We start from the raw sequence: 17084 nt of genomic DNA, 5'->3' as shown, positions 1-17084 counted from the left end.
ATAACATTGTGAGGAAATGTTCTTAACTCAGAAGCTCTCAGATTCATAGTCATAGAAGAAGAAAAAAGAAAAACACAGGCTTCTGCGTCAACCTCAGCATAGTAAGCTAGGAGAAGGTCTGATGGGAAGAAAAGAAAGAAAGAAAAAGGAAGAAAGATGGACGAGAGAATGTTGAAAGAATAAATCAGAGAACTTAAAGTTTTGCCTGGAGTGGACTTGGGTATGAAAACGGATGAGCGGCCACATAATGTTAGGACAAGGTAGACATTAGGAGACACTGAAAGGTCTAAGATCGATGGGAGGGGAGGAGAGAAACGACAAAAAAAGGGGGAGAGGGGAGATAGATGAGAGGTGAGAAACGAGGCGAGGCAGAGGGGAGAGAGGGTGTCTGAAGTCTTGAGTGAGACTAAATAGTTTGTCAGACCAGCTTAATGCCTCACTTCCCCAAAGAGCCTCCTGAGATTACCTGCACCGTGGACAGACAGCCTGTCAACACACCGCTCATCTGATGGATGGAAGTGACAGAGACAGATGTGTGTGTGTGTGTGTGTGTGTGTGTGTGTGTGTGTGTGTGTGTGTGTGTGTGTGTGTGTGTGTGTGTGTGTGTGTGTGTGTGTGTGTGTGTGTGTGTGTGTGTGTGTGTGATTGAGACTACAGAGTTACAGTATTGAATTGACCCCTTCCCTGAGGGGAGAATAGACTCAAGGGATCAGTACTAGTAGAGCTGTACACTATATCAGCTTAGACTGTCACTAAGACTGTGCGTGCGTGTGTGTGTGTGTGTGTGTGTGTGTGTGTGTGTGTGTGTGTGTGTGTGTGTGTGTGTGTGTGTGTGTGTGTGTGTGTGTGTGTGTGTGTGTGTGTGTGTGTGTGTGTGTGTGTGTGAGAAAGAGATAGAGAAGGAGCTTGAAGTTTGCCGAGATAATGTTTGTTTCTATTTGTGATAATGTTTCTATTTAATTAGCTAATGTTTCATTGTTGGCCTTCATATTTTGCATTGCATTTACAAACTAATCTCAGATGGGTAAGTTAGCAATAATAATTTTCATTATATATGATATACGGTATTTAATTTATACAATCGTTAGTTCATACAAAAGTACAAGAAAGCATGTACAGGAAAATATTTGTGTTGTTCATGTAGTAATTCACGCCGGCCGGGATCAAACCCCAGTCTCCCACTCGTCAAACCGACGCACAACCTACCGTGCCAATAGAGCTGAGCCCGAGTTGGCAGAGTTGTTGTGGCCGGGTCTTTTCTAGGGCATTACATCTACCCCCTCGGTTTTTGGAGCACATCCTCGCGCTTCACACTTCACGCCGCGCACGACATCCCTCATGTCCCTCACGCGAGGACCTCACTCTCCACGTCCTGCCGACTACGCCAGATGTAGCTTGGAAACAATGCAGTCCCAGTCCAAATGCAGAACTATTTGTGTAAATAAATGATCAAATAAATACATACAAATATGTTTATTACTGTTAAAGTAATACAATGCAGGTCCACAAATAACGATTTTTAGCAGCCTCTGCTGGTCATTACCGTCACTGCAGGCCGTTCGTCTATTCCTGCGTTACCCAGAATTCCATTTGTTTTCACCGGAAGACGGAAGCGTTTCAAAAAGCGTTCTTTTAATTGTTTTATACTATCTGTGGATCGTTTCTCTTAGCCAGTGGAGCTTTAGTTACCGTTTATAAAAGGCTTTCGGGGGTGAAATTCATGGAGTGGGTGTGGTGAAACATTTGCCACTCACAAAAGATATACAATTTTACTTTAGTTTTGTTGAAAAAGTTACCTAGTATTACTTTAACTAATAAATGGCGCTTATAGAACTGTTGTACTAAAGCAATATCACACTTAAGGTGGTGCTGTTTTGCTGTACATCAGCACAGCTGGGATTATGACTGAATATACATTATAGATAATACCGTACAACAGCACTCCCTCTCGTGTGGTATTGCTTGAATATACTGTGTATATCTTTTATGCATATGCATGTATGTGTGCATCCCTAGGGTCGCCGTACTACTACAGTACATCGCGGGGGGCAGGGCCTGCCACCGCGGCAACAGCCTCTGCCTATGACCGTCATTGACCCCTTCCACTGAGAGAAGAGTCGGATGAGAAGAAGGAGAAGAGAGGAGAGGAGAGGACGGATAGCACCAGCACTGTCCAACACAAGCCTGCTTACAAACATCTTCATGTCAGTGAAGTTTGACTTTTCCCTTCATTGACTTAAGAGTGTTAGTCCAGCTGATGCCCCGCTGGGCTGCTCTACTGAGTCACTGGCTATTACTGCCCCTAATGTGACCATCTACTATAACATGCTATGAGGTTAATAACTGGCCATGACAACCGGACTGACTTTATGCTTGCAAAAATGGCTGAATACTAGTGATTTGAATGATCCCATGCTAAACCAAGGCACCTTTTTTAATGTCCAAAACGTCTGTGTTCTCAAGCTAACCATGTACGAGCAGAAGCAGTCCTTCTAACTCTCTTCGTATACTCCTCCTCAGTGAGATGTTGTGCGCTCTGTTATCTGTGCACATCTTTTAGAAACTAAAGAACCGACTATAGCTAAAGTATTTATCGATACATAGTCAATCAATCAATGTTTTAATCTATGCCATTCTATGGTGGTGTAAAGACAATCTAAATCTCATAGCTGTGAATGGCCACGTTGCTCGTCTGGTGACGGGTCAGCAACAACAGTTCAATCTCCCTTTTCCACAGGGATTGTGGTCCATTCATAATGGGGTACCTTGCTTTCTCATGGGAGTGTTCAGTTACACAATTCCAATGCACAGTCGCAGCCAGCGCAAGCTATAGTCACAGCTGTGTGATGCAGAAGGTGTATTCTCGAGCTCAGAATTGCATCCTAAGGCACTGGTCAACAGGCAGGCCTTTTAGCAAAGCACAGCCTTGATCCTGAGCCCTCTCGAGTGAATAGTGTACATGTTCTCCTCAGACCAAAATCAAATCAACCAGGGAGTGTTATTGTACAGGGAGGCGCTATCCAACCTCCCCTGCCAAGATTTAGTCCTGATTAAGAGCTATTTATATTGGAGGAGAGACAGAGTAATATATTTAGAGCATTTCCTGTGTTGCACTCTGTAATAAGAGTGGATGCCTGTAATGACTTATAATCTGTGTCACAATTTTGTGCTAGAATAGTGATGATGATGATGATGGTGGTGATGATGCAGTGAAAATATGAAATCTTAAATCTTTCAGTATGAAATTAAGTCCTTTGTTTATTAACGTGATATGATCCCAATTTCCTGTCTATACTGTGTCGCCTGAGTCAGTGGACACAGGTGTCATTTAATAAGACATTTCTATTTGCTTCCTGAATATGCTAATGAACAGTCAGGAAGTAGCGGCACCCTCTCGTTCTTGCTCTCTCTTGCTCGCTCTCTTTAAACTCCCCAAAGATAGCCCCCCCAGTGGACCGGCTGACTAACTACAAAAGCACAAAGAGACTCAATCATCATTTAGAGGCGACAGTTTACTTTTTAACTTGCATTTGAAACCATGAATTTGTTGTTATTTCCCTTCTTGATGACTTGTCCTTGTACTGTTTAGCATAGTGAAAATGTTTCCTTTAAAACATTCTTTCTAGAACAAGTAAAACTGTTTTCTTTTTTTATGTCACTCCTACATCAGTTCTGCGCTGTGACAATGCATGACACCAGGGTCGAGGCCTTACCCATTCATGTAGAGAATAGGGAGGACAGATTTCCCCCTTAGGACTGGTCTTAAATCAGTACTATGTTTTCCCTTCAATTTTTGAGAGCTTAGTGCTTTGAAATCCCACGTTGATCCCAGATCTACCGTATGTCCAGGGGCGAAGTCTTCCTAAACCTGTATTCACGTAGCAGTTTCTTGTCTCACTCGTGTCCATACAAGATTTGTACAGTAATCGGCGAAAGAGAAGTCAAAATGTCAATAGCAATTTCAAGTACTTCTTATTTGAATTTAGGTTTTAGTGATGAGCTTTCTTTAAAATAAAAAGACTAAGAGGTGTGTGGTGTTGTTTAGCCATTGTCTGCGAGTTTACAAATCTTATGTTTGTTTTGAGTACGTGTGGCTAACTGTAGCGCTTCACTGCTACTTGCGTAGTTTTATTCGCTTACAGATTGGAGGCACCAAATCTGCAGCGTGAGACAAAACATAATATAGCTATATAAACATATACCTATGAAATAATGAACAAAGCTGTTAGTTTTTCAATCCATGTTGTTTCTGGGTTTTGACATAGTGATAGAAGGGGTCCTTTACATTCGTAGACCTTAAAGTTGTGTGTACGCAACTCTAAAGAAAATTCTTAAAAGCGGTTCACGCGTTGCGCTGCCAGCGTGCACAGCAGTGTGAGCCCCTCGTTATTTCTCATTCTCTCTTGATCTTTCTGAGGCATTATTGAACCTGAACCACACCAGCTTAAAACGAGGACAGTGCCTTTAGTTTTATATATGAATAACCCCCCACCCCCCACACCACCTCCCCAACTGACTGTGTGTCAATAAAATATCAAGCATACCCCCTTAAACCGCCTAAATGTATCTCAGCCCACCTGCACAGGATGGGGGGATACATAGGCTATCACGCCACAACTGTTGTACAATAACCAGGATGCAAGCAGGATGGACCAATCCAATTGCAGACTTCAGACAAGGATCTATATATTGTACTAAAAAAATATTACCGCAACTCTAAAAGCAGGAGCCTCTAGAGCCTGACAAGGAGTCAATACTGACAAAGGCACAAAGTGAACAATAAGCCAAGAAAGCAACCAACCAATTCCAAGCCTATAATTTATTATTGCATATTTATTTGAGGTGTCTTGTACTTTTTTTTATTAGAAACCACATTCTGTTTTACTGTATTGGTAATACGTTGCCCCCTTTGGGATTGTTTCTTTTTTATTTTAATAAAACAGAGACATTCACTCACTCACTCACTCACTCGCTCTCAGACCCTCACACACACACGCACACGCACACACACACACACACACACACACACACACACACACACACACACACACACACACACACACACACACACACACACACAAGAAATACTGCCAACTTGAAGAAATATTGATTGAAAATCATTCTCCTTGTGAATGTGAATCCATTTGTGCTTCCCTGCATCCACTCTCCAGAAGCTACAGTACGGCACAAAACAAAACAGGCCAAATCCAATTTCATGTTTGTAATATAACAGAGAATACAATGATACATTAATAGGATTATTTGTTAACTATGCATCTCATTGTTACACACCTTGCGTTGCCATTGCTTTGACCTAATTGGTTCACATGGGGAAAGAACAGATTCTCATTGGCCCGGAGTCACTTTGATTGGCAGCCATGACATTGAATACAGCAGTGAGGGGTGACTGTCATTGTGGGTGGTACTGTAGAAAATATGGAAGGCATGGGCCATACACACACACACACTCTCACACACACACACACACACACACACACACACACACACACACACACACACACACACACACACACACACACACACACACACACACACACACACACACACACACACACACACACACACACACACACACACACACACACACACACACACTAATGTACATACAGATGCGCTGACACACATATTTTCTTTCCTCTCTCTCTCTCTCTCTCCCTCTCTCTCTCTCTCTCTCTCTCTCTCTCTCACAAACACATACACACACACACACACACACACACACACACACACACACACACACACACACACACACACACACACACACACACACACACACACACACACACACACACACACACACACACACACACACTCTCTCTCTCTCTCTCTCTCTCTCTCCTTTTGTCCTCTGTGGAATGGTGAACACCCACCCCTCCCCTCATGGCCTCTGTGTTCCCCTGGGGAGCCCAAACCTGCTGTGCCATCAGAACCTCATCCAGTCTCTTTCTCTACACCCCCCCCCCCCCCTCTCAGCCCTAATCTCATCATATCTCACACACTTGTCTTCCAAGCACCCCCCCCCCCCAATCATATCTCCTCCCGTAGCTCTAACACACCACCAGGATTAGGAATATTAAAACTATTCCATTGGTTTCAGTCCTGTGACCTTCCACAAAAAAAGTCCTCTGTCTTTCAGGCGGCCTTATTAATCCTTTTTTGACATTTCTTTTTTTGAGGTTTCACACATAATGCTCACAGTCATGTCTGAATGTCCTGCGTAGGAATGAAGAAAAAGGTTTTGTGCCAGAGTGAGGTCATTTCAATGGCAATATGGCCACCCGTACATTGATTTACCCTACACGGTGTTCTGTAAAAACACATGCTACTCCGTTTCTTTTCTACCCCTACACATGTACCTATGAAGCATTTAGAAAAAGTTAAACGATCATGACAATAGCATCACACCGTGAAACGTACACAAATATCTAAACCCAGACCCTAAAATAGCATACCAAACCAAAACAATGGCAAATTACTCTTTTTTCTAATTTCCCACTGAGGTTTTTCTATGTACATCACTTGACTGTATCTCAATATGAATTCATGACGATGGGCACTCTGCCTTTGTAAGACCTGAGGGGATTTCAACGTCACATCTTGACAGCAATTAGCGGCACAATCTGTTTCATGCTTGTTGATATAGCAAGGCACAGGACAGATCTGGAATGTTACAATGCTCTGTACATCTTAATATTATTCAACAGTGGAAGAGGAGAAATATACATGCTTCAGCCTACAAAGTCTACTGTACTTTTTAAACAGATATATTTCAATCAAAAGAAAAATAACATGATGATTTTTCACCTTACTGTGGCCTTTCGTGTAACAATCTGGAGTTTTTTGTGTCCATGGCTTCTTATCTGGGGTGTTAAAGAGATATTTATATCTGTGCCATTTTGGTAAAAAATAAATAAATGATAAATAAATAAAACAAACAAACGAACCAACCAACAAACACGCAGTATGCAAAGATAAATACAAACACAAATGAATTAGGTTTTAAAAGACTGAGCTCACTTGCTCTTTGTCAAAGTGAATATTTGGGAAACATCTAACATATCTAACATTCACCAAAGCCTGTGATGCCTGTTATATTGATAGATACTGTACTTGTAAAGAAAATAACAAAAAATAACATATGAAAATGCTGAAAAGACTTACAGACAAAAACACAAAATGACTGAAGATAAGAAATGCCTTCAATATTCTGGAGGGGAGGATTAAAAAAAATTGTGAATTGAAAGAAATGCTTCTTTAAGAAAATGTGTATGTTTTTTATTCAATTTTCTAGTAGTTGCAAACAAAATCGGTGTTTTTCTCTTTGTGCGTCATGTGTTGTCTTAATATTTGAATGTATTTTACTGCAGTGCGAATTTGCCAAAGATATCATATCACTTGATTTCTCTTTTATGTTCTTTCTTTTATTTTTAAATGTGACCAATTTTGTTGAGAAAACTGGAAATAAATGGTAAATTTGTTATTATGCTTATTTTTATAATTCTATTGTTAATATTATTGTTTTATTTCCTGGGTTGAATCTTACTGTGAAATATTAAATTGCAGTTTGCTGGATGCATCTCTTCATAACAAGTATGTGTACCTGTCCATCCGTCCACCTGAGTGACTGTTGTTGGTGAATTATTCAATTTATGTACCTGTAATGTGAAGCTAAGAAGTAATTATTTGTAAATAATTGCCATAATTTTATTGGTTCTTCAGAATAAAAAAATACTTTTTTGGGAGTTTAAAGTCTCTGTGTCCCTACTTCAGTGCATTCACAAAATGCCAACACATGCGTGCACTCACGCGTAACAACAGATTTTTGGTTGGTGCAAGACAAGTGAACCCTTTTTTAACACCCAGTGTCACATTTCACACTTCATGTATTTATGGACCTTCAGAGCCGCAGGCCACATGAAGTCTCTCAGCCTGAAGCCCGATTCATACTTCCTCGCACGACGGCGTCGCACATCGGAAATAGCCGACCTACAAACACACAGCACGTCGCAGATGCCACGCATTGTGAACTTGTAGATCTGCTATTTTCGGGCGCGTGACACCGTCGTGCGACGGAGCATAAATTAGGCTTAACCCTCGTACTGTAGCGCTGCCTCCATCCCAGGGACAAAGCTCTCATCTGGTGGCCTAGAGGGGTGAATTAGCCACGCTGCCCTTTCTCCCTCTGTACTGGGTGAATGGAGCGCACCAGTGCTGCACTCTTGGCGGGTGGCCCAGTCCAGAAGGGGGGGGGGGGGGGCAGGAGTGGAGGGGGGGCTAGGAGGTGATAATAGGACACAAGCCATGACATGGCGACAACACGCCACACACACAGAAAACAGCACACACCCAGCTTGAGACACAGGCCATGCTGTCCCCAGCTTGGGTGCATGCCCAGGACACCAGAATGACTGGGCATTGTGTCTGCGTGTGTGTGTGTGTGTGTGTGTGTGTGTGTGTGTGTGTGTGTGTGTGTGTGTGTGTGTGTGTGTGTGTGTGTGTGTGTGTGTCTGCGCGTGCATTGTTTTGATTCTTTGCCAGCTAAAAGCACTAAAGCCAACCCCAAGAGCAAAGCCTTGTCGTAGGCCTATCAAGGGCAGGAGAATGTTCTTTTGCGCATCCTCTGAATACAGAGCCATTGCCTTTAATAATAGCCTCCCATCAAAATATAAAATAATATGTTAGTGATTACATTTGTATTGAAGTATACTCACACATTATCCTGCTCTAGTAAGCTGCAACAGCTGGGTGGAGATCTTGTGATGAGACAAGGTATTAGCCACCTTGCCAGGGATGGGTGACAATGAATCCCATCCCTGCAAGGCTATTTGGCTGCTAGTTTTAATACCATCTCCATCAGCCCTCATTCAGATTTAGAGAGTGAGTTAAATTCCACATCTGGTTTGAAAAGAAGAAAGCAGAGTCTAGTATGGTTAATAAAATGCTCTGATCTCTTTAGTAATGTTGTCCCTTTATGACCCAGAGCAGCATAGAATATAGAATTTCAGAGGTCAACTAAACAGGTGTTAATTTAACTCTGACAGTGTAAAACTCTGAGTGAAATGAACACTGTTTTTCTGTGCACATGAATTGCATATTTTAGTTGAAAATCTGTTACTTTTGGCAAGTGATGCAGTATGCATTAGCCTTTAAAAATCTGCGAAACTGCTCCCTTCTAAGTTTTCTAGATTACATAACATCTCTCCTCCTCCTCTTGCTCTCCTGGCCTAATGTACGAAAGGAGACAACAGACAACAGTGATACTTATGGAGGGCAAGAAGTCATGCAAATTAACGTCAGTCAGCACCGGTGCTTTTTGGCCCTGCGGAGCCCCCGTAGGGAGGCTATGCCGGAGCAAAGGAGTATAATTGGGCATTGGCTGATTAGCGAAGAGGGCCTGTAATGGAATGTGGGGAAGGGAGATGAGAGAAGGATGCTGAAGAGATGATAGGAGTGGAAGCTACTGTATGGGATGTGATGGTCTCTGAGCAGAATGGAGGAACTGGGAGAGGTGAGGAAAGGTGAACGCACTGACAAAATAAAATGACATAATGAGAAAGGGAGGTCAGGCATATACACCGCTAGGGTTGTATATTCACTTTAATCTTTATCACCATGGTAATGGGCTCCAGACAGAGGTAGCCATTATAGCTCCCCCATAGTCTGCATCTACTGTACTATATATCGTCACTGTCGGGCAGAAACCTTGTATGTACAAACTGAACCATTTTTACTTTTCAGGAAATGGAATTTATTTTGCTCCAATGGCTCCAATGCAGTTATTATTTAGTTCTTGTTAATACTTGTCATTGGTTATACAGTACATTTATAAATCCCACAGAATTAACCACTATCAACCTGCTGTCCCTGTTTTGGGCATGTCATTAAAGGGATTTTGTTTGAAATGTAGACCCCCCCTTTCAAAAATAGAGAAAATAGCAGATCTACAAGCTTGCGATGCATTGTGAGCTTGTAGATCAGCTATTTTTGCTACTTTTTGTGCAACACTCATGCGACAAAGTATAAATTAGGGCTTTAATTTGTTAAAACAATATGGAGTTACAAGATATCTGCCTGACAGCCATTATAGCTCCAACTAACCAGCATCTATACTATTATGGTAGTTAAGAACTGGGGAACCTTTAAGTTATAGATGAACAGGACAGTTGTACAACACACTTAAAGAAGAAACCCTGCAAGTAACTTATATGGTGGTTACATCTGCATCTGAAGATAGAAAGAAAAGTTATAGCAAGATGTCTACAAGACACACTTATCTACTTATCTACAAGTATCTACTTTGACCTTATCACAGGTGACATTTGGACCTCATGGACTGGGTCTTTACATGCTCCTCATTGCCCTTTACAGGACTGTTCACACACACACACACACACACACACACACACACACACACACACACACACACACACACACACACACACACACACACACACACACACACACACACACACACACACACACACACACACACACACACACACACACACACACACACACACACAGTGTGCAGTGACACTGTACTGTGGTAATGATGAGTGAGACGTACGGAGTGCTTATATGCCGTGTTACACCCATTAATGCCCCCAGGCACCAGGAATGACAAGACATGTAGTTCCATGTAGTATTTTCTTTCCTTGGCTGTCCGTCACTCACAAACACCCCCTCACACTAGTACATGTTACAAATGTCAGATGTGTGCGTGTGCGTGTGCGTGTGCGTGTGTGTGTGTGCGCGCGTGCACGCACGCTTTGGACCATTGACAGGCATGGAAGAAAACTTGTTGAGCTAATAGCCTAACTAATGTGTCTACGTACGTTCACTCCTTCCTCCCTCCCTCAGCAAAACTGACATCTATGAGCAGAGAGGCTAAAAAATAACGGAGGGAAAAAGAGGAGAGGAGTGGGCTGACAAGCGGCAGGCCCTCTTGCCCTCCCGTCTGACTGTCTCTCTCTCTCTCTCCCTGAGGGTTTGTCTCTGAGGATGGTGCTATGATGAATAGGGCTGTCTGAGCTAACCTAGCAAAGACCAATTAGAAAGAGAGAGAGAACGAGGGGGGGCAAAATAAAGAGAAAGAGGGAGCAGGAGAGAGACAGCGAAAGAAAATGAGGAAGGGAGAGCAAAAGTAAAAGACACAGAAAGAGACTGGGGATCAAAGGGAGAGATAGACGGGGGGGTGGGAATGAGAGAAACCATGCTGGAAAGCGAGGGAAGATATAGGTTAAAAGAGGTAGAAGGAATACAGTGTAAAGTTTAAGAAAGCACATGTTGGGAGTGCCACTGTGCGAGCCTGCACACACACACACACACACACACACACAATGTGTGAGCTGTCAGCGCTGAGGGAGAGGCAGTGTGAGAGGGCTCTGTCTGAGCCTTAACCTCGTCTTGCTGTTGCAGAGGAAGTGTTGACAGCAGATACACACAAACAGAAACTCCACAAGTCCAGAGTAAAAACCCTCTGTTTTCCATTCCTTCATTCACTGCCTCAGTCCTCATAGCTGCACATTTGCCTTGTCTCACTGCATTCAGATTCCTTGTGCACGCTTCCCCATCCTATGCAATATTTTAAGTTATTGACAAATAACACCTTTTGTGAACCAATACCTCCTTTCTTCAATGACTAATTTTCTTTTCTTTTTAAGATATACCATCTCAATTTTTGAAGACATGATTCTCTATATTTGCATCTCTTCCCTCCAGACTCAAAATAGCCAACCTCCTTCATCCATCCATCCATCCCTCAGACATGCACAAACCACCCTGCATTCCGTGTACCATCAACAATTAAAGAGGGTGAACTGACAATACTTCATCATCGCTGCAGATAGAGTGAGGCAGAAAGAGATGAGGAGGTTGGAAAACGAAATGCGAGTGGAATGAAGGAGTCAGCAGTGGTAAAGCGAGAGAGAGAGAGTGGAAGGCTGACAGCACAATTAAGGTTTTTAATTCTCTGCTTGAGTGGGCCAGTCCAGTCTTTATGCTAATTATGCCACGACCATGTAATAAATCTCTATGATCCAGCCTATAGTTTCTCTCTCTTTCCCCGGCTGTCTTTTTCCACTCTCACACAAACTTTACAGATTACTTGTAAAAGGCTGTGAGCTTTGGATAGAGCACGATTAGACATTTCCATTAACAAACAGCTTCATGAATAATGTCTTCTATTGCTTGAAATAAAAAGGCCACAGGTATAGTACATGGAGTCTTTGAATGTCTCACCAGTGTTCTTCAGCTGGTATAACACTCGTTGCCTTGTCTACCGTTTGTACTTTTTTCTATTTGTTAACTCGTGTTATGAGTTTTTCTTTCTCAGGAATACGGTTTGCATGCCTTAATAAGCACGGGTGTATCTCCCATATCTGCCACTGACACAATGCGTGCAGAAAATGTTCCTTTATCCCTCTCCATCTCTCTCTCTTACCCTCTCATCTCCATATGACAGACATGTCTAATTATAACATCTGTAGATGAAAAGGAGGAAAACAATCCGTAAATAATTGGGAGCCAGATCCAGGGAGAGCGAGGGAGGGAGGGGGAGAGGAGAGAGAAAGGAAAAAAAAACTAGCTAGCTGTTACATTTTCACCCTCATTTAGGTTACAAAGACACACTAATCAATGCTTTGTTTCTTGCTTCTACAAGTGGCAAGACTACCACAAACCCAATTTATATAGAATGCAGTATGTTGTAAAAACCGCAGTACAGTATTGTTTATTAAATAAAATGTCCACTGGGACACGGAATGAGATCTTCACAGTACAGTATAAGTTTATTCAATAAAATATCCACAGGGACACAGAATGAGATCATACAGTCACAGTAAATAACAATATCACTTTAAAAATCTCTTAGCCATGTTGTACAATTCGGCTGCCAAATACACTTCTCAAACCAGCCTTGGCGAAGTTGGCGTTCTTCGGCCACATTCTCGTCAGCCACGCCGCTGTCAGCCATTTTGTGCCGTGTGATATAATTACTAAGCAACATCATCATCTAATAGAAGAGAAGGCTATTATTGCTGGAAGTCAAATAATTAAATAATGATCAAACCAAAGATAATTATTTAATCAGTCAGATATAGTAATAACCCCCCCATGGCTTTTTCTGCCACAACAATGATCTTTTACCAATATTTTACCAACAACGCTCATTCATTAACCTTTATTATGTGGTGATTGTGTAGTTAATGATCGGAAGGGATGTGTTCCAGTGCCCATCATGTCTAAAATACACATGCACTTCACCTGACAGGGAAAAATCACCAGGATGCATACCATGCAGTCATGAACAGCCTGAGGATCATTAACGCGGTCTATAGTCCATGAGCCAGAGCCCCAAAATTGAGCAATTATTATCGAAAGAGTGGGCAAAACCAAACCTATATTAAATTGTTCATAGGGTCAATACGAGTAAATAAATATATGATAACCTCTCCACAGGAACAGCTTTTTCATGGTTATCACACATTTTGTAATTTTCCCCATACGTACATGACAGGTGAAAAAATGACAAAATCTAAAAAAGAGTAATCATAATGAAACTTCCTGAGCTGATTACTTACAAGAAGACAATGATTTATCGTATTACAAGTTTTCTGAAATTGTATATTTAAATATGCAAATTCGGCATTTAGTCCATGAGCCAAAGCCCCAAAATGGAGCCAGATATTGAATATTCCCTCGTTAACAACCTTTGACTTCAACATATTAACAAAATGAAATAAGAATGTTGACTCTTGCTTTGTCCAATGTTCCAATGTTTGATTCTGGAAAGTTATGCAAATTCAGGCATATTTTCCTAATGCCTAATTTGCATATTTAAATATACAATTTCAGAAAACTTGTAATACGATAAATCATTGTCTTCATGTAAGTAATCAACTCAGGAAGTTTCATTATGATAACTCTTTTTTAAATTTTGTCATTTTTTCACCTGTCATGTACGTATGGGGAAAATTACAAAATGTGTGATAACCATGAAAAAGCTGCTTCTGTGGAGAGGTTATCATATATTTATTTACTCGTATTGACCCTATGAACAATTTAATATAGGTTTGGTTTTGCCCACTCTTTCGATAATAATTGCTCAATTTTGGGGCTCTGGCTCATGGACTACTAAGGTGTTTGTATCTATCTGTGCTGTCTGACCTGTCTTGGCCACGCCCAGCCCCAAGTGCAGAAAGGGGGACACCGGATTTGGAATCACTGGTCAGGCTGTAGTTAGGTTAGGCCTACAGGTCTTCGGCACACATGAACAGTAGAGGTGCGGCCGATTTTCTGGCAGTATACTTTTATTTAATAAAATATCCACAGAATGAGATCTTTACTTAAACATACAGTCACAGTACAAAATAACAAGAACATCACTTAAAAAAAATATCTTATCCATGTTGCACAATTCGGCTACCAAACAAATGTCTCAAACCAGCCTTGGGGTTGCAACTCTTGAGTTCATTCCGCTCTTTGGCCACATTCTCGTCAGCCATTTTGTGGCGTGTGAGGACCAAAATGGCCACCAACCCGACCACCAAGGCCAGGTGGAACAGATACAAGGCTACACGCAGGCATGTCAGCAGCAGGGAGAGACAGAACGTGGCAACGCACCAGGGCAGGGCCACGACGAAGAGGAGGGTGTAGTAGAGGCAGCTCAGAAGGACGGCCGGGGCAGAGAGGAAGAGCCGGACCAGTGTTGAGAACAACCAGGAGTAGACAGACAAAGGAGACAGGAGGAGAGAGACTGCTGTCTCACTCACAGATGAACTCTGGGTATAAGTAAAGTAAAGGGTGTTGCCTTTTACCCAGTCTTAATCACTTAGTACTTTCTCGTTTGATTAATAGTGAAAATAGAAGATCTATACGCTAACAACGTGTCATATCCCAACATGTTGTGAGCTTGTAGATCTGCCATTTTTTGAAGATTTGTGAATTTTCACCTATGACATGCCCAAAATAGGGACGCCAGGTTGAAAGTGGTCTCCCTACATGACGATTTCCTTGACATTATTCCCCAAAACTGCTAGATTACAATGCGTAGACTATAGTGCTGCACAATTAATCGTGATCTCGATTCAGACACCTATGCAATCTCGATTTTAAATTATGGCAATTTTTTTTTAAATTATATATTATTATTTTTTACTTAATATTTTTATATTTACAAGAGAATCGTGATCTCAATTCTTATGGAGGAAAATCGTGATTCACATTTGAGCAAGAATCGTGCAGCACTAGACTATATGATATCACACACACACACATTAGAATCCTCAGTGTTAATTTAACCCCGAGAGTGTAAACATGAATCCATAAGGGATTTTCCATGTACACTTTGTGTAGCTCACCTGACAAGGTCTTCCATACATGGTCTCACTTGAGGTCCGTGCATTGTGAAGCCCTGAAGAGACAGAAAATTAATTACTAAAATAAAGAAAAAGAAAGGATGAGGCATGAAATGCAACTGGTGGAGGGAACCAAAACATTTAATCCACCATCACTAAAATGTGGTGCTGTGTAAAATATGATAAAGTTTCTCTTACACAGGAAAAGGACAATGAGTGCACTCGCCAACAGAAGCCTCATGCCTCCACCGCCTCCACAGCCTGAAAATTACAAAAGAACATTTGATCTGATACTAACATCCTACCACACTTGAACCTGTTATCAATGCTGCTGCTAGATGCAAGACTTCATCAATACAAGCACTGGTTCAAAGGGACATTGCAACTGAATCAGGATATTTTTCTCAGGACATAACACTTGTTACCTATGCTGGTAGAAAGTTTCCTGTGAGAGGTCAGATTCCACACTGCAATGTGCTGTAAACTAGCTGTGTCCTCTACGGCTAGGCTCTATGGACAGCAGCCACAGTGGAGTGAAATTCACAGGTGATACCAGTGATTCTAATGAAGGCTCTGTTCCATTTAGAACAGTGGTTCTCAAACGTTTGAATTTTCAAGGATCACCATAACTCAAAGAGTGTACAAATGGAACCCATTTGGTTACATTTGTACTACACTTACCCATTTGGAACCCCCTCAAGGACACTTTTTGAGACCCACTGGTGTAGCAGAGTGTTTCCAGTGAGAACAACAAGCACATTCACAATATCAGCACCCTGACTCTGTTTGACCAGAATGGAAGAGTCTTCATTAGTATCATTGGTATCACCTGTGAAGGAGAACAGGCCTAATTTATTTACAATATGGCTGCTGTGCACATAGCATTTTTTCCTCTAGTTTCCAAACAAGCATGGAGTGAACAGAAATGGCAGTTTTGGGACAGCAGCGCCCCCTGTGTAGGTGTGAAGAGGCTTAAAAAAAAGAAAGAAAAGCATTCGACTTTGAATTCTTACAAAATGTAAAGGAGTGACTCAACTGAGATTTTACATACATAATACATATACTGTGTGTGTGTGTGTGTGTGTGTGTGTGTGTGTGTGTGTGTGTGTGTGTGTGTGTGTGTGTGTGTGTGTGTGTGTGTGTGTGTGTGTGTGTACACACAGTATATACAGTATATACAGTATATATATATATATATAGAGAGAGAGAGAGAGAGAGAGAGAGAGAGAGAGAGAGAGAGAGAGAGAGAGAGAGAGAGAGAGAGAGAGAGAGAGAATATATATATAATACAGTACATACGTATATCTCTTATGTGTGGACAGGACACCGGTTCATATTGGTCATGTATCTTTTCCGTAGGCTACATCTTTCTATTGATTACTGATTAATTAAGAGTGACATTGATCAATCAATTAACATCAGAGAGAGATCATAACATCAGTGGTGCTGTGGAGCGAGAGGTCATTTCATTGATTGTATATTGTTATGTTCTTTGTCACATTTCATGCCAATAAAGCCTATTGAATTGAATTGAATTGAATTGAGAGAGAGAGAGAGAGAGAGAAGGAAAAGGAGAAATGGAAGGATGAAGAAGCGCAGAGGTGATAATCTTTCTTATTGGTGAGGCCTTTGACAGGTGGCATCTGCTGCTCCCTTGCCCCCCACCCAACACACACACACACACACACACACACACACACACACACA

The 17084-nt window shown here is 41.7% G+C and overlaps 1 protein-coding gene across 1 annotated transcript in view; it reads left to right on the top strand.

Annotated features, from left to right (window-relative positions):
- LOC308094927 (paired box protein Pax-5-like) overlaps positions 1-2429 on the top strand; it is a gene marked incomplete at its 5' end in the record, with an annotated part of 12385 nt that extends 9956 nt beyond the window's left edge. Inside the window, one exon of the mRNA XM_080441753.1 lies at positions 2017-2429. Within this exon, the coding sequence (XP_080297879.1) occupies positions 2017-2096 (80 nt within the window). The 3' untranslated portion in view covers positions 2097-2429. The remainder of the gene's footprint in view (positions 1-2016) is intronic.
- Positions 2430-17084: the final 14655 nt, after the last annotated feature.

The sequence above is a fragment of the Gymnoscopelus braueri genome (genome assembly GCF_963280865.1).
Source record: "Gymnoscopelus braueri genome assembly, chromosome: 2".
In the NCBI taxonomy this organism is placed as follows: domain Eukaryota; kingdom Metazoa; phylum Chordata; class Actinopteri; order Myctophiformes; family Myctophidae; genus Gymnoscopelus; species Gymnoscopelus braueri.
The sequence above is the reverse complement of the archived record's forward strand: the minus strand, read 5'-3'. Positions and strand labels throughout refer to the sequence as shown.